This window comes from Mixophyes fleayi, chromosome 9, assembly GCF_038048845.1.
Source record: "Mixophyes fleayi isolate aMixFle1 chromosome 9, aMixFle1.hap1, whole genome shotgun sequence".
NCBI lineage: Eukaryota > Metazoa > Chordata > Amphibia > Anura > Limnodynastidae > Mixophyes > Mixophyes fleayi.
In genome coordinates, this window is record NC_134410.1 from 23,774,346 (window position 1) to 23,799,489 (window position 25,144).

The 25,144-nt window shown below is 37.4% G+C and overlaps 1 protein-coding gene across 1 annotated transcript; it reads right to left on the minus strand.

Annotated features, from left to right (window-relative positions):
- Positions 1-3,516: 3,516 nt before the first annotated feature.
- On the minus strand, positions 3,517-16,725 carry LOC142102227 (cytochrome P450 2H2-like). Its single transcript, XM_075186945.1, has 9 exons — positions 16,464-16,725; positions 15,822-15,984; positions 14,538-14,687; positions 9,898-10,058; positions 8,154-8,330; positions 7,889-8,030; positions 6,998-7,185; positions 6,653-6,794; positions 3,517-5,715 (listed from the first exon to the last, which is right to left on the minus strand). The coding sequence occupies exons 1-9, from the start codon at positions 16,641-16,643 to the stop codon at positions 5,534-5,536; spliced, it is 1,485 nt and encodes a 494-aa protein (XP_075043046.1). The 5' UTR covers positions 16,644-16,725; the 3' UTR covers positions 3,517-5,533.
- Positions 16,726-25,144: the final 8,419 nt, after the last annotated feature.

Genomic DNA, 25,144 nt, shown 5'->3' on the forward strand with positions numbered 1-25,144 from the left:
AAACTAGCCCACTAATGGACCAGTCCGGGGGGCAGATGCCCCTTTGCCCCTGTACATGGAGGTGGAATGGATAGTTCTTTGAAGAAGTAGTTGAGGACCAGAGGTTTCAGTAGAGAAATACGAAAAGAGCTGTAGACCTTGAGAGATGAAGGCAAGTGAAGTCTGTAAGAGACAAGGTTGATGACCTGGGAAATGTGGAAGGGACCAAGTGGGGGTCATTTCATGGAGGGTACTCTGTGTTTCAAGTTACGGGTGGATAGCCAAACTCCTCCATGCAGCAGTGGAAAGGTTCTTTGCCACTGATCAGCAGCTTGCTTGTACCGTAGTGAGGTTTCGGCAAGCTTGCAAAGCGATGAGACGTGCCCAGCCGCGTGTGATAGACGTCCTTTCCTGAGCTGCCAGGAAGGAGCAGGGATAGTGCCTGACACTGTAATACTTGTATTTTTTTAAAAGAATTGTTTCACAGTCATTTAGAATTTGTAAAATGCTTATTCTTCTTTTATGTTCCATATGTAATAGAGATTTAGCTTCAGCATAACAACCCCAGTTAACAGGGTTTGTTCTTGAAAAGTCATTATAACATTGTGGGAACCTATTAAGAATTGCAAATTTGATGCAGAATGTGAAAAGAATGATGAGGATGAGAATAAAGATGGTGTTGCTGGTGAAGACAGTTTGTGCTGCTAAACTGCTTGTTACTAGGCATCATTTTTCTACTTTGAATGCAAATGATGTAACAGGGAGCAGATGCCTAGATGGTCCCAGTTGTTACGTCTATTAACTTTGGACTAACAAAAAAGTATAACAATGCGCTTCTATATAGTGTTAAATGGTAGTAATCATTTCCACAAAAACATGATCATCCTCATCAACTTGTTCACATTCATGGAAATCAACCTCATTACCCTCTGTGTTACGCTAGAGGTGTTCTGCGCTGTTTCTTGTGCTGCTTAGTGAGTAATCCTCTAACTGCAACAAAATACCCAGACAGAATGCTGTGAGCTGGAATGTCTATACTGATTATTTTATTTTAGACTGTGTAAGCACAGAGATTTGGATGGTGGTGGAAGTGATGTAAGAGCATATGCTGTTGAATAACGGTCTCAGCCTGCAAAGGAGCAATCGCTCCTGATCACGCCCCCATTTTATATATATATATATATATATATATATATATATATATATATATATATATATTAGTATAACTAGGAGGCACTCACAGGACTTTTCCAGATTGTTAAAGTTTTTATTCCAGTAGAAAATAAGTCAACGTTTTGGGCTCCACACTGCCCTTTATCAAGACTATATATATATATATATATATATATATATATATATATATACTTATACATTGTCCTGCAATCTACTGCAATATGCAATCTACATCATATACTGCAATATACTATCTACATTATATCCTGCAAAATACTATATACATTATCTTGCAATATACTGTATACAAGCTCCAGCAATATACTTTCTATATCCTGTTATCCATACTGCCTGCAATCTATGTACTGTCTATCCTGCTATCTATACTGTGCCTGACACTGTTGTATACTGTGCCTATCTAACGCTGTACTTTATCTTAATCTCCCTAGGTTATCCTATTACCACCCTCTACACAGCTAACACAAGACAACAACCCTCTGACCAAAATTGACACACACACAGACCACTCAATACTTTTACCATTGCATTCTATCTGGTCCAGTGTGCAATATGATGTAGCACATGCCCTTGTGTTGCAAACTCCCATTGCCCTGTAGATTGTAAGCTTGCGAGCAGGGTTCTCTTACCTCTCTGTCTGTATGTATTACCCAGTATTTTCTTATTACTGTTTGTTCCCAATTGTAAAGTGCTACGGAATTTGCTGGCGCTATATAAATAAATGTTGATGACGATGATGATGATGATATATATATATATATATATATATATATATATATATATTATCTGTATGTTTATCCAAATGGTTAAGTTATGGAGCTATGAATAAGTGTCAGAATAAGCAATGTTACATGTGTCAGCAGGTTACCTTGACAAATTTGTCAAGCATGTGTGATACTTGCACTAGGGCCTGGTAAAAAAAAAAACAACAACCAGAAATCCATAAGCAGCTCTTATGGACTTCTGGTTGTGATGCATTCATTTATTACAACCAGGACTACTCTGCCTATGGTTGGTAATGATACAAGACGGTAGTTTTAGGAAGGTGTTATGAAGGTGCCACATATGAACATCGGAAATGTCACAGGAAACACATAGATATTGACGAAAGTGGTCATGAGATGTCATGAGTAACAAATTATTAGATATGGTAACAAAACAAGTTTGATAGCACCATAACCAGCCTGTCCCTGGTTTCTCAAAAAATGTGAAGTATAACAAGTATACTTTATATAGCCCTGTTCTTGTTTACCAACTCACCAAAGTACAACTGCAGTGTCTAATTACATGTGGATAAGAGGACATTGTAGCTTGTTGTAAATATGCATAATGTTTATTGTATATTGTTCATATTGCAGTAAAGCTGTTATTCTTTGTTATTAAAGTGAAGCCAGGTGGGTTATAGGTAAGGATTAGGTTCCAGGATACAGGTGAGGTGGCTGTAGCAACATTCTTTCTCCCGCCTTCTTTCTCTACAGGAATCATGAAACAGCTGGGGACCCTGTGACATCACAAAGTAGTGTAATGGGTTAATTTCAGGACAGGTTGACTGCTATCCTATCTCTGGAGGTGGGGAAGGCCAATTAGTGTCCATTGCCCTCCACAGGACTAGTGAAGACATTTGTCTGGAACCCAGCAGGGGAGCTCATCTCCACTCCCCCTCCAAACCCCTAGTTCAGGACTCACCAATGTTTAAGTGGGAGTGAGCCATGGGTTTGCCCTGGGAGTGGAAAGCACTGTGGAAATTAGAGCCTGGATATAAGGAATCACTCGAGGGGAGAAGGGAGATTGATTCTGAGGATTTTTCTGGAAGGTGCAGGGTAGCTGGTGTTGAGTTTTTGTTCGCTACCAATGGACTACAACTGCAGCTGAGACAAATTCATGGGTTTTGGATTATGCAAATCAGGACAGCCAGGTGACTGTAACTTTTTAAGCTAATGGAGTAAGGGACATATAACGTGGTAAACCTGCCTGGAATTTATTTACTGTGTGTATATAATATTGTAGTGATATTTTTATTACAATAAGTGTATTGTTATACATTCTGACTGCATTTGCCTGAGTGACTTTAGGAACCTTAGAAGGTACTGGGTAGGCTTCCCTGACATAGTAAGGCACCCCTGGGTAGCCAGCCAGCGTGAAGTGGTTAGAATTGGGCCAGATAAACCCGGTATCCTCACAGATATTGATGGAGAAGCTAGGTCATGTGTAATGATTTGTTAGATATTGAAGAAATGGCTATGAGATGTCATGGATAATGAGGTGTTAGATATTGACTAAAGTAGCAAGGTCAAAATCATATTCTTATTCCGTCAGTGTAACATGCTAAAGAAAACAAAGCAATAATTCAATTTTGTAATATACTTTTTTTATTCATAAGGTACTTTTTCAATTGAAGTTAAAAGTGCTCATACAATTTTTTTCGATGTATAAGTGAAAGAAGAAAAACAAAAGTAGGAATAATAAGAGTAAAGACAGAGAGTAAGAGTCTTGCTGAGGGAGACAAGGTAATAGTAGATCATCTTAATAATTAGTTTTCTCAGTGTTCACTACAGAAAGAGCGGGGAAGGGATCACAGTTAAGTTGCAAGTATACTCATAACATTAGGTAGATACAAGTACATTTACAGAGGAGAAGGTCCTAACAGAGCTCTCAAAACTGAAAGTAGATAAATCAATGGGGCCAGATGGGATATATCCAAGGATACTAAAAGAGCTTAAAGGGGTGTTGGTAACACCATTAACATAATTATTCAATCAGTCACTAGCTACAGGAGTAATTCCAGAGGACTGGAAAAGAGCGAATATAGTCCCACTACACAAAAGTGGATGCAAGGAAGAGGCGAGCAACTACAGACCAGTAACCCTTACATCAGTAGTAAATTGATGAAAACACTCTTAAAAGAAAGAGTTGTAGAATATCTCAAATCCAGTAACTTACAGGATCCCAAACAGTATGGATTTACAGGGGGGTGGGATCATGTCAAACAAATCTTATTGACTTTTTTGACTGGGTGACTAAAGTACTAGATCAAGGAGGGGCTTTAGATATAGCTTATCTAGATTATAGTAAGGCTTTTGACACTGTCTCACATCGTAGACTGTTAAATATATTTGAAAGCTTAGGATTGGATTCAAAAATGGTGGAATGGATAAGATCTTGGTCAGGATAGAAAACAGAGTTATAGTAAATGGAGTACATTCACAGGAGGGAAAAGTTACTAGTGGAGTACCCGCAAGGATCTGTACTTGGACCAGTGCGTTTTAATATCTTTATTGGAGACATTGCAAATTATATTGAAGGGAAAGTATGCCTTTTTGCAGATGACACAATGATATGCAAGAGGGTAGACACACCAGGAGGAGTAAAACAAATGATTGATGATCTAGGTAGACTATAGGAATGACCAAGAGAGTGGCAACTGCAGTTTAATGCCAAAAAATGCAAAATCATGCACCTGGGTCTCAAGAACCCAAAGGCTAAATATAGTATTAATGGCACTATAATGCAAAGGAGGAAAGGGATCTAGGAGTCACTATTTCAGGTGACTTAAAGGCAGGTAAGCAATGCAACAAAGTAATGAGGAAAGCAAGTCAGATGCTTGGTTGCATAGGGAGAGGAATCAGTAGCACAAAGAAAGAAGTAATAATGCCACTGTATAGGTCATCGGTACGGCCTCCTTAATTCTGGAGGCCATATCTCCAGAAGGATATAAAATTAGAAACTATACAAAGAAGGGCAGCTAAAATTGTGCATGGATTACAGCACAAAACTTACCCGGAAAGACTAAAAGAACTTAATATGTATAGTTTGGAGCAGAGAAGGGAAAGGGGGGATATGATAGAAACTTTCAAATATATCAAAGGTTTGAACAAGGTCCATGATGGAAACATTCTTCAAAGGAAGAGAAGTACTAGAACACGAGGAGATGCACTGAAACTGGAGGTAAGTAGGTTCAGAGGAAATTTGAGGAAAAAACTAGTTCACAGAAAGGGTAGCGGATAAGTGGAATAACCTCCCATCAGATGTGGTAGAGGCTAACACAGTAGAGCAGTTTAAACATGCTTGGGATAGACATAATAATATCCTTATAAAGAATAAGGGATCAAATAAGGTTTAATGTTACCATAGGTTAATAAAACAATGGGCAGACTAGATGGGCCAAGTGGTTCTTATCTGCTGTAAAATTCTCTGTTTCTATTAATTTGGAAAAGGAAATATAATTTGCAACCAAAGTGTTAGGTACTTCATCAGTAAAGGTTAGCAAACATATCATAAGTATGAGGACTGGAAGAATTACTATTAGGTTCTGGTCTGATGTTTATACTCTTTGTATCAAGGCTGTAATAAGATGAGTACTTCCTTAGCGAGGGACAACAAACATCTCATAGTTCCGAGGTCGAGAGCAATTGGTCTTTGGTTCTGGTGTGATCTCTATGTCATCGTTGTCCACTGTGTGCTTCAATGTAAACTTTTGCAGAATAGTGGTGAGGAAGAGGAAGAGCTCCATGCGAGCCAGACCCTCCCCCATACACATGCGTTTCCCTGAGGAGATAGAATGAAAGCAAAGCTTCAGATAATTTAATTGGTGATTACCTGAAGCTACTTAAAACTATATCTAAATTCATTTTATAACAAAGCCATTTCTTTTTTAATAATGTTTAGTAAAACATGAGCGTATGCTTTTCTTTACAAATATCTATGCTATTCTAAGGTAGAGACAATAGACAACCATAGAAAATAATAAAACAGTGGACAGTTCTAATAAGCTTTAGCCTTTTAAACAAATGATCAGCAAAACATAGGGATACCTTAACTTTATTCAGCAAGGACAAAAAGATAAAACATAAAGAGGTAATTTACACAGAACAGCATTTAATAGCTCCAACACTGCTTGTAAGCACACCTATGTACCTGCCTACAATATTCATACATGTTCTGAGTCAAAAATGGCATTCTGGAACAAGATTCCTGGATTTTACATTTGGTACATGTGCAATTGCATTTCTATAACAGTCACAGTTATCACCACCTCCCTACATCCCATACTTACACCTCCTTTATAAATTGATCAAAACGCTGTATTAATGCTCCACTGTTTGTTTTAATGTGAATCTTTAATAAATCAACTCAACTTAATATCGGGATAAAGTTGATGTGTATTGATCATATTTCATCATACTTACATGCTTTTCTGCTCTGTTCTGCAAATAACATCATGGCAACCCCATAATGTTCCCACAGCATGTTGGTTGTCATATGTTACCACTTCCAGACCCAAAACATCAAGCTTGGCGTTCTGATTGATTTTTCTTTTCTTTTTTTACTATTATCGTCATTATTATTACTAATTTATTGCAACATTCTTGGCATATGTAGACTGTCATTGAACTTCAGTTCCAGAATAGTCATAATAAACACAATTATCACTATTTAGCTTTGAATAATAATGGACTTATTATTAAATGTAAAATGCTGGTACCTGCAGAAAATGGCATGAATGCCTCATGCTTCCTAAAGCCACCATCCTCGTCAAGAAAGTGTCCAGGATCAAACTTTTCTGGGTTCTTGAATTGTTTGGGGTCTTTCAGGACGGAGGTCAGGACTGGAAACACCCAGGTTCCCTGAAATCACATTCAATTACTTTTAACCTTAAGCATGGACACAGCCTAGGAAAAATGTGAACATAACAGGGTTTAAATGGTGCAAGGGTGAGAAAGAGGTTATATTTGGTAAAGATATATTCTCTATACAATGATCTATATACTGTATATATGATCTTGTTTTCCAACTATCTCTTAACACTGTCTATCCTGGACAAGAATACCTTGGGAATATGATATCCCCTGAAGGTTGTGTCTTTGCTGGCCCCATGGAGCAGTCCTGTAGGGACAATATCGGCAAATCTCTGGATCTCATGGATAACAGCATCTGTGTATGGCATCTTACTCCTGTCCTCCACTGATGGACAGCGATCTCTCCCTATTACATTGTCAATTTCCTTGTGGATCTTCTCTGAAATTTATATTAACATTAAAGGCACAGGAAGAAAAAAGCTATTTATTTCCATTTAATATTGTTATTTTATTTATACTGCTCATAATTAAAGAACAAATGTTCCAAATTAATACTGTCAGTAGCTTACAGAGAGCTGTATTTACTATTTTGGTTTTAGGCACATGGGTGCCATCCAGAAGCTTTAGTTCTCAGAAAAATTGTCAAACAAAATTAAAAGCACATTCTTCATGTTTCTTTGGAAGTCTGGGAACCAAGAACTCTGAAAGCCATGTAATTCAGGAAACCATACAAAGCATGAAATGCAACTTCATATTTATTCATATCTGTACACCGCAGAGAGATAGAAGAGAAATTGACATATTGTTGTCTTCTCCTACAGCATTATTTGTCTTTCTTCCTTTATATCATTGGCCAAAGTGTAAATTTAAAACTGGTGGTATGCAAATGTAGAAGTGCCATTATATAAAGTGTAAGTGAATGGAAATTCATAGTTTTACAATGAAGGCAATATGAGAATTGACAGTATTGTATATGTCTGTATACCGGCCTAGTTCGACCACTGCTATATATCTACATTATTCTATCTAATAGGTTAGTTCGCCTTTTTATTGCGTACTATCAGTGGACATTTCTAGAGAAACTCTCATATGACAAAATAGTGTTCTGGGTACGAGGAGTTTAATTTGGGGGTAAATGTTACCTTGTATTTCAGGAAATTTGAGCAGAATCAGGAAGCCATATCTCAGTGTTATACTTGTAGTCTCTGTCCCAGCAAAAAATAGGTCAATTACCGCCCCCTCTAAGTTATCTTCATGAAATTCAGTATTTGGATTCTTTTTTTCCTGGAAGATGTTTTAACGTTTTTGTTAACAGGCAAACAATATTTAAAGCCCCTCCACTCTTAGTAGAAGGGTGTATTTTTATATTTGGTCCACTTTTTGTCCCAAGACTTTCCATTAACTCACCTCTTCCATTCTCATAAGGAAACAGTCTATGAAGTCCCGTAGGCAGTTCTTATCCAGAGTATTTTGGTGAGACCTCACTTTGTCCCTCACAAAGTCTTTCAGGTGTTGGAAACTTGTGAATAGTTTCTGGTGAGGGCCAGGGACATAGCTCATCACGGTTGGGAAAAAATTTAGAAGCTAAAAAAGTTAAATTCAGAATATAAAATATACATATATATTTTATTGTTAATATGGTCACCTTATATTTCAATATATACCATGCCATGGTTACTCTTAAATTAAATGCAACCATGAAACAGGATATTTTTTAAAAAATGTAAATCATTGTCCTCACAGCCATATGAGGAATACATTAACAGGTTCCTAGGATATTAATGGTAGCTAGTTTTGCTCCCATACTTACCTTTATTTTATGAATGATTTTACTTAAACCCAACATCCTAGTTAAATAGTGCTTCCAGACCACTATAACTGGAGACTTTTTAATCAAGATATACTTTTAATACATTTAGGGCCTGAATCATTAAGGCACTTTTCTGACAATTTTGAGTGTATCGTAAGCAACATAAATCTGTGCATGCTCAGAACTGGAACCTACAGCCATGGTCGCAGCCCTGTCCGCTGCCTGTGCAGAAGCAACAGACACTTACTACCGCCTTTGATTTCGGAGAATGTTCGGGGCGGGGAAGGAGCATTTGGTCGTAGTCAATTTACAGTAAGGGTGTGCCAAGCTAGAGCGCATGCAGCCACGTCCAGGGGCGGGCTGGACCGGGGGGCAGGGTGGCAGCGGGCCCCCGGGCCGCTCAGTCTAACGACTGTTCGGGCTGGGCGCCACCCCCCCCCGGTTGAAAAATTTGCTCAATATTACCGTGACACGCGATGCGGCCGCCTGTGCGCCCCCCGGGCTGATACCTGCCAGCCAGCGCCTGGCCACGTCTGAATTAAGCACTGGTCATTTCAAGGTCACTTGTTTTTCTACTGTATCTCTTGCACCAGTAATACGGCTAGTCTAAGTCCTGAGTCCAGGTGATGTCAGTATTGTATGCATGCTATACATGTGTCTGCAATCAGAAGCAACTGCAAAAATATCTGTTAAAAACAGTACACATTAAGGACTGCCTAATGTTTTTCCAAGGAAAAAAAATTATAAACAAAAAAATTCTTACAAAAAAAAATAAATTTTAATTTATAATCATAAATGTCTATATTATTGTCAGGTAACATTAATTGCTTAATATTCTTTTTTTCTGTTCTTTTGAGATTTGATATTCCACATATGTATTGCATGCATCCTGCAGTGTCTGGTCTAGTAAAACTGCACCCGTAGTCAACACCACACGCATCATTAGATCCATTCCTACTGTTTTCCTACTCTCTTTGTACTGAGAATTCAGAAGTGAGTGGAATTCATGTTGGTTTATAACTGCACTTAAGTAGTCAGACAATGTCACTTTGGCTTCATATTTGCAACCAATAATTCCAATTTTCAATCCTCTAGGATGTGATGCCTTAATTATGGCTTACCCTAATCAAATAAGCACAAAGGGAAGAATCACCATTCTTAAATTATACAACTAAAGTTTCTAGGCATAAGTGTTATTTGTTTATATTAGAACCTTAGATTATAACTTTGTCTTTGATGTAGAATTTAGATGAAATGATCGGAATGATAGAACTTCAAATGAAGAATGTTTATGTCAAGCACACTGAATTCATCAAATTCAAATATGTTCTTAATACTGACCTGACCCCAGGCAGAGCTCCCCAGCTGGCTAAAATCGTTAATATTCGACAAAAGGCTCATGAATTTCTCATCCTCATAGTCAAATCTCTCGCCAAATACAACAGAGCAAATAACATTGGAAACAGCCAGACGCAGTAGATAGGCTGGATTAAATGGTGTGCCTGTTATTAAGTAAGTAAGACCAGTTAGTTTTTACTGTACAAAATAATAGCAACATTATAAATGGCAGAAAGAAATACATGTTAAAAAGCCTGCTGGACAACCACCGATTATAAGCTCTATGGCCAACTAGTAATGGCTTAATAAATAAAACTTAATTACTAACACTGGATTTATGTACAAAATTTCTGCTGAGCCCAATCAACCATAATTAGTTAACTTTTATCTATCTAGTGGGTGATAAATAATGAATAAAAGTGTTTGGTTATTGTAGTTTAGTGCAAAATTTGCACCTAAATGCATTTTAGTAAATGAGCCATAATGGCTGTTTTATATTGAAGCATTAAAATTTAAGACATTGTGTCAGTGTCCACAAATCTCCCTAATGTGTTTTACTGAGTAGAACTGTCTTTCTTAGGGGCTTTGAATCTTATAGTAAAAGTGAAGTCCAATTTATTATAGTTTCCTGTTGGATAAAAACTGTTAGATGCAATAAAACAATATCCAGAAGAAGATATATACAGTACACCAACAATAAATATACACTTTTCTAAAACACTATCTGAATGACTAATGACAAATGCGTAAAAATGAAATGAAGATAGTAAAGTTAAAATTAATCAAAAAAAGAAACAATTTAAAGTGACCCAATGCAATCCTAGACTGTATTGGACCATGTTAAAGGAATGGCCAACACCAATGTATATTATGGATCAGATTTATTTATTTTTTTGCAAATCAACCCCCTGGTCATCTTTCTTATTTCTACTGGGGACAGGCAGTATACATTTCAAATACACTTCAAATACTTTTAAAGGAATGATCAATGTTATTTTATTTTTAAACACCACTGTATATTTTTGATCAGATTTTTATTTGCCACTGGTCATATTTCTTTTTCCTTTTGGGAACAGGCAGGTATGCATTTCAAATACAAAGCTGCCTATGTGATGCTTTATTGTCTAATCTTGGCCAACTTCAGGTTAATAGAAACCGGAGACCAGTTTTTTCACCTACAATGTCTCCGTTAGTTAAAGCGAGTTGTGCTTATTGATACTCAGTTGCCCCTAGTACTTGCATGAATCACTGGTATATATTGGCAAGGGATACAGGGTACTAGATCTAAGGAACCACAGGTAAAAATAGGATCCAAGCTCAGAAACACAGAAGGCAAGGTCAATGTAAAGTCAGAGTCAGCAACAGTCAGGCAGATGCTGCACCAAATCTTCCTCCAGGAGAATAATCCCATACCAAGATGAGCACAGGCAGAAAACAAGCAAGATCAGGAGGCATGTGGGTCAAAACTCCAGAGAACACAAATAAAACAGGAACCAAACAGAACATGCCACAGTGCACAATTGAGCTCAGATTCTAGGGAGAGTTCAGCTGTGACTGCAGTGGCACACCTGATGGCCCGATGCTCATCTGCTTGACCCCAGTGGGTTTGCATCTTACAATGCAAAGACCTATTAATCCTTTGGTATTAAAATCTAACTGGTAGGGTTTAAAAAAATGGGTACAAATGAGCTTAGTGTTGGATGCCATATGTGTACCCACCTCTTCCAATAGAGTTAATACAGCAATCACCCATCCCCCAGCTTGGGGGAGGCTTTCCTGGCCCACCTAGATTAGTGTTACGCCATGGTAGTAATATACCACAACATGACTTGGGGGATTTCCCATTTACCTGCTTGACAACTAACAGATAAGCTTTCAGCAGCTGACTCTCCTTTGTCGAAGTCAGCAAATTGGATAAAGTCATTTCAATTAATATCGAGCAAACTTGGTTGTCTTTGTCTGAAAATATGCGTAGAGCACGCTACGTCGTGGAAGGGCGTTTCCAGCCGCAACACGTGGCAATAACAGTTTTTACACTTATAAACACATTCGCACAAACACACACATTTGTAATTAGTACACATTAATTGTAGTTACAACACAGTTATTTATGTAAAAATATAGTAGTATTTATGTTTAATATTATAAGTTATATGCATGTTAGTAAAACATTTGGTACAGGTTAAAGGAAATGTGTCTTGTCTGGTATCATTTTAATCGCCTATTCATCAGCAGTTGTCCGGTTCCTTTGCCGAAGAGACCACACATTGCATACTCTAGTTAGCGATGTTAGGGAATAAATGTTTAAAGTAATACTGACTATAAAATGCTAATAGACTAGTTGAGACTGGATTCTTGGTGGGAAAGCCGGAGCACATCCCCTGGAGAGATGACCCCCACCTTTGGATATTTTGATTTGAACTAGCCTATGATCTGCAACATACTGGACCTTCCTGAAACCTGGACCAATAGAAGCAAGCCACATCATCTGCATTGTTTTGCTGTATTTCTGTCTGCGTATAAGCAGAAACTCTTCATCTAGTGAGCAGTCATCTTTGACCACAGACTTCAGACCTGAATGACTGTTCACTGGATCCAGAGCGCCTGCGATAAGTAACGGCTGTACTTATTATATTTCACTTGAATTATTCTGCTACTTTTTGGATAATAAATCTTTGTGCGTTGGAAACACAAATTAAGATTCGACACTCCGTTATTGGATAGCGACAAAACGTGCATAACACCTTCCAGACTTGGGAAAAGAGAATCTGGGAATATTTGCTTTGGTCCAATCAGAGTAGATGTAGCTTATCTAGATTTTAGTAAGGCTTTTGACACTGTACCACATCGCAAACTGTTAAATAAACAGTTATATTGGGATTGGATTCTAAGATGGTAGAATGGATAAGATCTTGGTTTCAGGATAGGTTGCAGGATAGGAAACAGAGTTATAGTAAATGGAGTGCATTCACAGGAGAGAGAGGTTACCAGTGGAGTTCATCAAGGATCTGTACTTGGACCACTACTTTAAATATCTTTATTGGTGACACTGCAAATGGTATTGAATGGAAATGCTTTTTTTGCAGATGACACAAAGATATGCAATAGGGTAGACAGACCAAGAGGGGCAAAACAAATGATTGAGGATCTAGGTAGACTAGAGGAATGGTCAAGAGAGTGGCAACTACAGTGTCATGCCATAAAAATGCAAAATCATGCACTTGGGTCTCAAGAACCCAAAGGCTAAATATAGTATTAATGGCACTATAATGCAAACTACTGAGGAGGAAAGGGATCTAGGAGTCACTATTTCAGGTGACTTAAAGGCAGGTAAGCAATGTAACAAAGCAATGAGAAAGGCAATATAGATGCTTGATTGCATAGGGAGAGGAATCAGTAGCACAAAGATAAAAGTAATAATGCCACTGTATAGGTTATTGGCACAGCCTCATCTTGAAAACTGTGTTCAATTTTTGAGGCCATATCTCCAGAAGGATATAAATATATTAGAGACTGTAGAAAGAAGGGCAATGAAACTGATGCATGGCTTACAGCACAAAACTTACCCGGAAAGACTAAAAGATCTGAATATGCATAGTATGGACAAAGAAGGGAATTGGGGACATGTTAGAAATGTTCAGATATATGAAGGATTTTAACAAGATTCAGGAAGGGAATCATTCTTCAAAGAAAGAGAAATATTAAAACATGAGGACGTGCACTGACACCGGAGGGAAGTAGGTTCAGAGGAAATTTGAGGAACAACTACTTCACAGAAACGGTAGTGGAAGTGGAATAGTCTCCCATCTGAGGCGGTTGAGGCTACTACAGTAGAGCAATATAAACATGCTTGGGATAGACATAAGGATATCCTTACAAAGAATAAAGGATCAGATAGGGTTACCATAGGTTAAAAATTGGGCAGTTTGGGGAGTGAGGGTTAAACGCTCTTCCTGAGCAATTGTAATGGTGCCACTAAAGGAACCAAATAGGTTCTGGAGAGCGATCACTACCCTCTAAAAGTTACAAGGAATGTGGTTCCTGGGCGCAAATATTAAATGAAATAGTATAAGTTTACCTGTAGATGTAGATGTCAAACACATGTACCAAGGATGATAAAAAAAATAATAATAATTGATCATTATTCATTAAATCTAAGGTTTAAAACAAATACCAGTTGTGTGCAAAACAATACATAGACACTTTACATAATTAAGCTAATATATACCAGAAGTATACAATTTGGTTCACAAATGCAATGCTGAGAATTTTGGCCTCTTTTACAGCATCTTCTAGTAAATTTTGTGGTTATAAACAATAATGATACGATTCACGTGAGAGTGTACCATAGGAAGACTTACTGGAATAATAACATTTTTTAGATATGTCACAAATTAACAAAATATCAGGGCATAATAATAAGATAATAATAATGTAATTGCCAGACTTTGACACTTTTAATAGATGCAATCTTGATTGCAGGTAAAGGTAACATTTAAAAAATTGTCTTACACAGGTTTAAACCTGTTGCTAAAGATTTATTTTTTTAAATGTCTGACACGGATTTTTTTTTAAGTTCTATGATATTAACTTTTCATTCACCTTTATGAATACTTTTGTCTTATTTTTCATTCTCCACCCACCTTTGTCCTTCATAAATCTCTCCGCAAGACACTGGGCCTCCTCCTGGATCCGCTCTTCAATGCTCCGCTTCCCCATTCCAAAATTTCTCATAGTCATGAGAGAGAATCGACGCATTGTTTTCCATCTTTCTCCATTGCTCATTATGACCCCTAAAAATCCAAACATTGTGTTCATTAACTTCCACATATAGTTTTTACTAAGGTTAGTTTCATATCATAAACTAATCAAAAATAGTTCATTCTACTACCCTGAATGTAAATGGAAATGGAGGCATTGGCTAGGCATTTACGATTGGCCGTTTTTTAATTCACCTCTGAATCAATGCGCTTTCTGCGCTGATTGTGTGTATATTATAAGATTTTGTGGATGTATTTTTAAAATTAATTTGTATTTTATTTTCATTTGTATGCAAGAAGGACTATCATATCCACTGTATTGTATCAAGCCTAATACCTAATGAGTTTTTCGCTATCAAGACAAAAATTAATAAATGTTTCTTGTGTTTATGACCTGGTTGTACTTATGTCGGTGTATGTATTCCTGACGTAAACCTGGCACGTATACCACAGGTGCAGAGCTGGATGCATCTTGACATGTTTACAACTCATCAATATTTTTATGGGCGGCTTTTTTTAAGCATAATTTACACCCAACAATTAATTGTTTCGTGCTTTTTTTTTACTGGACTTTAAAGCTATAAATAAAAGACTGCTAACAATGCGCTTATGAAATCACCAGTGATGAATTTCTGAAATTTTGTCACATCTATTTTCCAATTTCTTGTTATATCAGCTTACTGTAAGTGGTCTAGGTTTAGAAGCATGTTGCATATAACAATATCAATTGAAATGTGGTCTGGGGTAGAAATAAGGGAAAGTCGATAAATTTGAGAGAAATGTAATATTGAACTTGGAACAGTAGTCTTTATATGACAGACAATATTATTACATAATGATTACCATGATTAGATTTTGAATTATTTAAATAGATTACCTTGTTTCAACACATTTCATGAAACTGTATTAAATTATATAAATAAAACATAACTTAGAACTGCATTATTACCTATGAATTACCTGTTCCTTCCACTCCAAGAAACTTTGAGGCTGCTCTGTGCAGCCATTTTTGCTCAATCAGAATCCTCAGTAACAGGTGTTGCAGCTTCTGATTGGTCCTCCCATTCACAACCCCTCTTGGAAGCCATTTTTAACATTTTTAAGTGTTCAGCCACATAACTGGTAGAGCCACTTTAAGTATTATTAATATATTTTTAAGCATCTTACCATAATCCTTAAAGAACAGGTCTACCACATCCATTTCCCCTCTGTCACTAAAGACATCACTGTGGTCAATCAGCGCCTCCTTCACTGCATCATAGCCAATTAGCATGACTGCGCGTTTATTGGCCAGGTAGACGGTATACACAGGTCCATACTTCTTACTCAGCTTTAAGAGATATATACATTACATTATAGCTGTAGTAGCTTGGGATAAATGCTTACACTTGGTATAATTGAAAAGCATAAGCACATACAATTATGAAGTGTAAACATTACAATTTTAATTCATAAAATTCTACGATTTTTTACTATATAAATGTGCAGCAGTATTGTCTATCTATCTATTTATCTATCTATCTATCTATCTATCTATCTATCTATCTATCTATCTATCTATTTATCTATCTTTCTATCTATGAACTATGTTTGTTTTAGATAAACCGCATATGTTAGAATTTGTCTCATTTTCATAAATGCACTGAAGAGCTCCTTATTGGTCTATTTATCTGTCTGCAATTTCATAACAATCTCACTGCATATACTTAAAAACAAAATACATTTTTGCATATTATGAGAGACAGCTGCATTCAGCACTGCAGCAATCTGTAGTAGTACAATAATGAAGATACAAATGTTCCCGCTTACCTTAACCAGAGATTGTGGCATTTCTGTGGTACTAATCTGCAGGATATTCCCCAGCAGGGGCAGAGGTGTTGGCCCTGGTGGGAAATTTTTATTCTTTACTGTATTCCACCATTTAATGAGGTAAATCAGGATAGTGACACCGGTAGCCAGGAGAAGTGTCACTGCTATATTCAGTGCCATTCTGAATGCAGATTAAAGACAGCAGCGTCTCTGACCTATGTTCTTCTGTGTTTGTGATTAGAAAAAGCTCTGACACTGAACAACAGTCCAAATAGCATGTGACATTGCGAAAAGGGTGGGTGTGTTTGAGACTGGTGCAGAGTTACAGCTGTATTGCATAAGGTATTGTAAATGCTGTGCCAATCATTAATATATGGTTGATTAAAATTCCTTGTAAGGTACAAAGTAAGCTTAGTTTTACACAATAATCAGGGCAGAAAAATAAAAGCAGCTCTATAGAATTTACTTTGAAACCAATATGGGAGAAATGATAAAGGGAGGGGGAAGGAATGCACACATTACTTTATGATTGAAGAGCCAGACACACACGTAGTTAACAATATATATATATATATATATATATATATATATATATATATATATAAATATATATATATATATATATATATATATATATATATATACAAGAAGAAATAAGCAAAAGGCGCTTTAGTGAAAAAGCTAAAATACCACGATAATTTTAGCAAATCAGACCAAATGTATATACACCATCAAAAATGAATGATTAAAATTAGACATACAATTTTGTTTAAAGCAGGCAGCTCCTTGTCATATAGCACTTATTTGCAAGTGCCTAGGTATTTCTAAAAAACAAAAGAGTAGAAGCGCCACACATAGTGTATTATATGAGAGACAGGCAAATCTCCAAGTGAAAATGCAAGTGCAATAGCCTCGTACCAGAAGTCAAATAAAAAGCAGCTTATCTGTTTTGAGTTTCCAATCTTCTGTATGATATAGATCCTCTCATGTGATGTCCTTTAAATCTCTGACATGAACTGAAAGCTCAAAAGAGAACTATTATGGTGCAGTAAATTTGGATAGAGCTGTAATAATGTCACAGAGAATAGCACAAAAAATAGCACAAAAGATAGGGACTATAAGAAACTCATCCACAGTTGTTTAACATAGTAAAAATGTAATAACAAGGGTAAAAAATATGCCCGTACATAATAAAAGACATAGTAAAGCTTATCTGTGAGTTTCCGAAGAACAGCTATGGATCCCACAAGTCCACCTGGCCAGGATAAATATGGCAATCCAAAGTGAAAACAACACAGAAAACAGCGGTATCCCCTCAACGCGTTTCGTCAACAACTTTATCAAGAGATCAGGGATGTATGAAGTGTTAATCCAGTCCAAATGTCCAAAAAACGCACCGGAGAGCTCAGCAACACAAAAAGACCTGTAAGACCACGAAAAACCACTGTGGTGGATGACAGAAGAATTTTTTGCCTGGTGAAGAAAAACCCCTTCACAACAGTTGGCCAAATCAAGAACACTCTCCAGGAGGTAGGTGTATATATGTCAAAGTCAACAATCAAGAGAAGACTTCACAAGAGTGAATATAGATGGTTCACCACAAGATGTAAACCATTTGTGAGCCACAAAAACAGGAAGACCAGAATAAAGTTTGGCAAACATCATCTAAAAAAGCCATTAGAGTTCTGGAACAACATCCTATTGACAGATGAGACAAAGATCAACTTGTACCAGAGTGATGGGAAAAGAAGAGTATGGAGAAGGAAAGGAACTGGTCATGATCCAAAACATACCACCTCAGCAGTGAAGCACCGTGGTGGTAGTGTCATGCGTGGGCATGTATGGCTGCCAATGGAACTGGTTCCCTTGTATTTATTGATGATGTGACTGCTGACAAAAGCAGCAGGATGAATTCTGAAGTGTTTTGGGCAATATTATCTGCTCCTATTCAGTCAAATGCTTCAGAACTCATTGGACGGCGCTTCACAGTGCAGATGGACAATGACCCGAAGCACACTGCAAAAGCAACCAAAGAGTTTTTTAAGGCTAACAAGTGGAATGTTATGCAATGGCCAAGTCAATCACCTGATCTGAATCCGATTGAGCATGCATTTCACTTGATGAAGACAAAACTGAAGGGAAAATGCCCCAAGAACAAGCAGGAACTGAAGAAATTTGCAGTAGAGGCCTGGCAGAGCATCACCAGGGATGAAACCCAGCGTCTGGTGATGTCTATGCGTTCCAGACTTCAGGCTGTAATTGACTGCAAACAATTTGCAACAAAGTATTAAAAAGTGAAAGTTTGATGTAGGATTGTTTACTTTGTCCCATTACTTTTGGTCCCTTAAAAAGTGGGAGGCACATATATAAACCGTTGTAATTCCTACACCGCTCACCTGATTTGGATGTAAATACCCTCAAATTAAAGCTGAAAGTCTGCAGTTAAAGCACATCTTGCTTGTTTCATTCCAAATTCATTGTGGTGGTGTATAGAGCCCAAAATATGAGAATTGTGTTGATGTCCCAATATTTATGGACTCGACTGTATATACATATGCATATATCCTTCTGTTTATTTGTTATGATGACAATAATATTACACAAAAATTCTCCCTCTGCAATATCTAGCACTAATCTAACACATTTCAACTCTCTATTAGATTGGCCAGCCTATCCAGCATCGATTACTACACCCACAGTTAACACAAGTCTTTTAAACTCCAAGCTCCTCCCCAGGTCTAACCTGATTGACAGGTTCCAAACTCATGCCTTTCTCCCTGTTAGTGTGACATCTGCCACCTTCCCTAGATAAAAGTTAATAAGAACAAGTGCTCTGTTTTACCTGTCTACCAGGCTTCACCTGGCCGCACATGTGTTCCCTATCACTTGCAGGTTAGCTAATGACCTTTGACATTTCCCAATGTAGGCCATTGACTGACCTGACCCTGGAGCTGCTGGCTCCTCTGGCATCTACCCTGAGTGATACGCTCAAAGGAGAATGGTGCAGTGTCCACGTTCAGCTGAATTTGTAATGACCTCCGTACTGTGTGACTGCTGATAATGTAGTGGGTCCAATGCCTCAGAAAGACATGCACACAATTATTATTATTATTATTTTTATCTTTGACTTATAAGGCACCACAAAGGGTCCGCAGCGCCGTACATTACATATATAGAAAACAGAGAACCAAGGCACAACATGATACAGAAAGAAAAAAATATATACAAACACAGGTAACAGGGTAAAGCAAATCAGATTATTTCTGGGACATATAGTGAAAGGGGTGATAGAAATCAGCGAGAAGTAGGCCGAAGCTTAAAAAACAGATGAAAACAGGGCTAGAGAAGCAGGCCAAGAGGTACAGAGGATGATGGAATTGTAGAAGGAGCACACAATGAAAGAGGGCCTTGCTCATGAGAGCTTACATCATTCTAGGGCTCCAAATTTAAGTATTCTGATGTTCCTTCCTCTCTGGGTAATATATGCAGAGTGGAGGTAGGCTGCAAAACCTTTGTGTATCTCTTTAAAAAAATTAATGTGACCCGTACATTTCTAGTTATGACAGTGAAAGAAAAAGTTGTTGTTTGGGCAAAAGCGTTAATATAAGAACACTTTAAAGCATAGCTTGAAAGTCCTCTTCTGTACATAAAATAAGAATTTCTTTTAGTAAAAGTATCCTATTTATATTTGTATCTCATTTTTAAAATTGTGCTGTTTTTTTTATCAAAACAAAAGTTTTACTTAGAAACATAGCCTGCTTACTGAGATACGTGCACAGTAGAATAGTGAGGAAACTGAAATATAGGGTAGAGAAAGGACCAGCCCAAGAGTGAAAATGAGGGACAGTGGATTCTATGAGTCCAGAGGATCATACAGGGACTCCAACCCCAGAGAATCAAGTGTTGTTCCAGATGACCAAGCCACCCATTTAATCCTGCTGAGGCAAGACCAATTGAACCTTGAGGACTGTGCACACAGAGACCCAATATTAATTTGGGACTAAGGAACTGTAAAAAAAGTGGTATCACTTAACCTTATCTTCGATCACACTCACATTAAGAATACACAGTACTAAGTCCAGGTGAAATATTGTGTATAACAAACTGTTTGATATGCAAAAATGTAAGATATCAAGGACAAAATAGCTAAGTAAATATATCCCTAGATCAGAGTGCAATCCACAGTAGGAGGCTTTCAAACTTTTCTCAACTGTAGACTGAACTTAGTTCACCTTACTGGCTAAGAGTCAAGGACATTCACGCAAACAGGGAAATAATGGAACTGAACTGTTATATAACCTATTGTATGTATTATTATTGTTTAACCACAAACTCACCTATTACTCACCTATTACATTTTACATTTACATATTACATTTATAAGGTCAGTAGTACCAAACTGAACTTGTCTACTTACGTAGGTTTTAGAATTATTTTTAGATAACAGTCTTTGTATGAATGCTAGGATAAGTAAATATATCCATAGATCAGAGTGCAATCCACAGTAGGAGGCTTCCAATCTTTTCTGAACTGTAAACTGAATTTTTTTACCTTAGTTCACCTCACAGGCTAAGGGCCGGAGTCATCAAGGAGAGCAAAGCATAAAAAAAGGAGTAAAACTGCACCCGTAGTCAACACCACACGTATTAATAAATCCGTTCCTTGTTGACTTGGGAGTATGCAGAGCCGATTTTCATGCAGTTTAAAACAAACGCACGATGAGCTCAGTATGTGCGTTTTAATGACTCAGGCTCTTAATGTTTATATAATGTAGTTATTCATGTTATTCTTGAAATATTTACTATAAGATGATTAGAGACGCTCACTGACCCCCTTGGTTTGGCTTTGTTTTTGGTTTTCTTTTGCTATTGTTTAGAAAATTAATTTTTTTGGGCTAAATTAACGTAATTTAAGTATTATTTTGTACCTACATTTTATTTATTTATTTTATTATTAACCTTACTAACACTAATTTCCATTCATTTCCATTCAATTTTGACCACCTCACAGGTCACAATATTATTTTCATCCACTTTCAAACAAAGATTGCAGCAGTTCTTGCAAGTAATAAGAAAAAGGCCATTGTCATGCCTGGGCATAAGACCAAAAATCCACCTCTTATGTGTGGAATAATTTTTACACAAATCCTGACAACAGTTACCTAGCCATTTGTTGCGTTTTTAAAGCCACACGCAGTAGAGGTATGGACCTTAACCATCTAGGATCCTCATCCACATCCACATCCACTACCTCTCTTCTCTCATCTAGATCCCAGCACCTGCAATCTACACCCCCAACACCTTCATCATCAATATCCTCACAAGTGATGGGAGTAAGTCCTGCATCCAAGTTGCTAAGATGACTCCTCCACTAACCATGATTCCTCTGAAGAATTATTGAGTGTTAGTCACGCTGCTGCTGCTGCTGCTGGTGGTGGATCTTCAAACCAGAAGAATACTACTAGCAGTTTACAACAATTGTCTGTTAAACAATCCTATGCTAGAGAAAGAAAGTAAGAAAGCTGTCACCCAGTTGCAAAGCGGATCACAGACGTCATGGGGACTATGCTAGTATTAGATCTGCGTCCAATGTCCACTATTAATGCAGCTGGTTTTAGACAGTTACTTGAGGTCTTCTGTCCCTGTTACCAAATTTCAGCACAACACCATTTTACTAGAAAAGCTATTCCTCACCTCTAACAGAAAGTTTGTAAAAATTGAATTATTGGGCTACAAAATGCCATTCTACCCACTGTACACTTAACCACAGATATGGGGACAAGTGGAACTGGGCAAACTAAAGATTATATGACTATGATAGCCCACTGGGTTGGTGATTCGCCTTCACCAGCAGGAACAGCAGCAGAATGTACCCAAGTACGTTAGATTTTTCAGAAATAGGCTACTATGTGTATCAGCGGCTTCACTAAGAGGCATACAGCTGACAATCTATTACAAAAAGTAAGGGATGTCATTGCAACATAGCTAATCCTGCTTGGACTCTCCTGAGGATATGTGATTTCTGATAACGACACCAATATTGTTAGAGCATTACAGCGGGGGGGGAATTCCATCACATTTCTTGTTTTGCTCACACAATCAACTTGGTGTTACAGAACTTTTACAAAATGACAATATGACATGCAGGAGATGCTGTTTGAGTCCCAAAAAATTTACGGGCATTTTCGGGATTCTGCAACAGCACGTAGGAGAATTCAGCAGCTGCAAGAAGACTATAATTTGAGGTCAATGTACTTTAGTCCAGCGAAGTTAAGATATTGCAGACGCGGTTAGCTTGAGTCAAGTAATTGCCTTAATTATACTTTTTGAGAAGCAGGTAGAGAAATTTTATGGATGAAATAAAACTAAGCAAATCTGATAACTATATTGTAATTGTAGATCTAGGACTTAATTTGCTTCGCCAGGATCCAAGAGCTATCAACATCTTGTAGTGACGAGTACTTTTTCAGTTTCTCTGGCAACTGCTTCTCGGAAAAAACTTAGCTTTCCCAAGATACCCAGTGGTGATGCAGATGAGTCAGCACAACATATTGACATTTGCTCCACTGTAAAAGAATTGCCCAAAAATCGTGACAGCTCTGCCATAAAATGAACTACAAATTCCATGAGGAAGGCCACTATCGGCAATTACATCAAAGTAGACAGACTTCTATGATGGTGGATTCCAGCGGGGAGGAATTAGTATTGTTTGAGGAAGATGTACACAATGATAAGGGTGAATATGATGACAGTGTAGATTGCAGCAGGTACTGAAATGTAGCTAAGAGAAGGGAGCTAAATGATGCTGGTATGCCTGGTAATATTGTGGGTAGAATGGCATGTTGGCAATTTTATGTTTTTCTACAGTAAACTTTCACCTTTTTTAGAGAGGTTTTTTTCTTTAAAAAGGTACAAGCATTTTATTTACATTTTTGTTTCCCTGACTTAAAAACACTATGCACTTGAAAACAGGCTTTAGCACATGAGGTAGAGGAATAAGTATCATCGTGACTGAGACTGCAGAATGACAACAACAATGTCACCCCTCCTGTTTCTGTATGAGCTCTAGCACAGTACAATGTCACTGGAGACTTTGAAGAACACTGAAAGCCTTATTATTACAATTTCTGTTTCAGGACTGAACCCTGCCACCTCTCCTGTTTCTGAGTGAGCTATGGTACAATAAAATGTAACTGCAGATTTAGACCAAACTAGCCAGGCCTATAATTTCTATTTCAGCAATTACAATTAGCAATGGAGCTCTTCTCTTTGGGTGTTACCAATATGACTGCAAATTCTACAGACAAGCCTGCTTGTCTTCCTCTTCATCAATGACTCTTAGCAATTGAACACTCGTCTTTGGTTGTGTATTAGACCCTACACTTAGTAGTGCAAATTAAGAAAAATGCCTGCAGGGACTTGTAGATTAGTATTTCAGCAATGACAACATTACCAACGGAGCTCCTCTATTTGGGTATATAACTGTATATTAGACCCTACACTTATTAGTGCAAATTCAGAAAAAAAGCTTGCAAGGACTTGTATAATACTATTTCAGCAATGACCAAATGACCAAAGCAGCTCTTCTATAAGGGTATATATTAGACCCTACACTTAGTAGTGCAAATTAAGACAAAAAGCCTGCAAGGACTTGTATACTGTATTTCAGCAATGACAAACATAGCAATGGAGTTCTCGTCTTTGGGTGTATAGAACACCCTACACTTATTGCTGCAAATTCTAACAAAAAGCCTGCAAGGACTTGTATATTTCTATTTCAGCAATGAGAAATTCAGCAATGGAGCTCTGTGCTTTGTCACTCTAGCCTTCTGTATCCCTCTCTGAAATTCCGCTAGATCGTGGTGGAGAGCAGTATTTATTGATTCCATAACTCGCGAGATCCGACGACGTCACAATGACGTTTTGCCTCGTTTTGGAATCCGAATAGGCGCGAAAGTACCAAGCCGCCTCGGATCCTCACTGTTCGGGTGGGTTTGGTTTTCAAGAAACCGAGCTCGTCCATCTCTAAAGATGATCCTACAGTCATTTTATTATTATCTGTTTCAATACTTTCACATATATATAGACCTACAACCTGATTGGTTAATGAAAGTAAAGCAAAAAAATTGAATAACTTTGCATGTGGGCAAAACCATGTTGCACTGAAGGGGGAGATAAATTTAAAATTTCGAGACAGATTTATTTGGGGTAGGGCATGTCCTAGATCAACTTTAAATTTTAGTATAAACAAAAAGCTATCAAGTATTTGTGTGCTACATGAAAAAAACAGGCAGTATTTAACTTATGTGCAAACAAATAAACTAATTTGCACCCCTTGCATTGTAACATAGTTTGTCCTGGAGAACATTTGCTTCTTTTTTGCCTTACTTTCATTAATGACTCAGGCCCTAAAAGTTAAAGACATTCACACAAGCAGGAAAATAATGGAACTGAACTGTTTTATAATTTTGAATATTGTATGTGTTATTATTGTTTAACCAAAAACTCAACTATTTATATTTATAAGCTTAGCAGAACCAAACTGAACTTGTCTACTAATGTAAGTTTTAGAATTATTTTTAGATTACAGTCTTTGCAAGGATGCTAGTGTAAGTTAAGACGATTGAAAGTAAAAGTCAAAGATTATTAATTTATTTATTGAATTCACATTTGTGATTATCC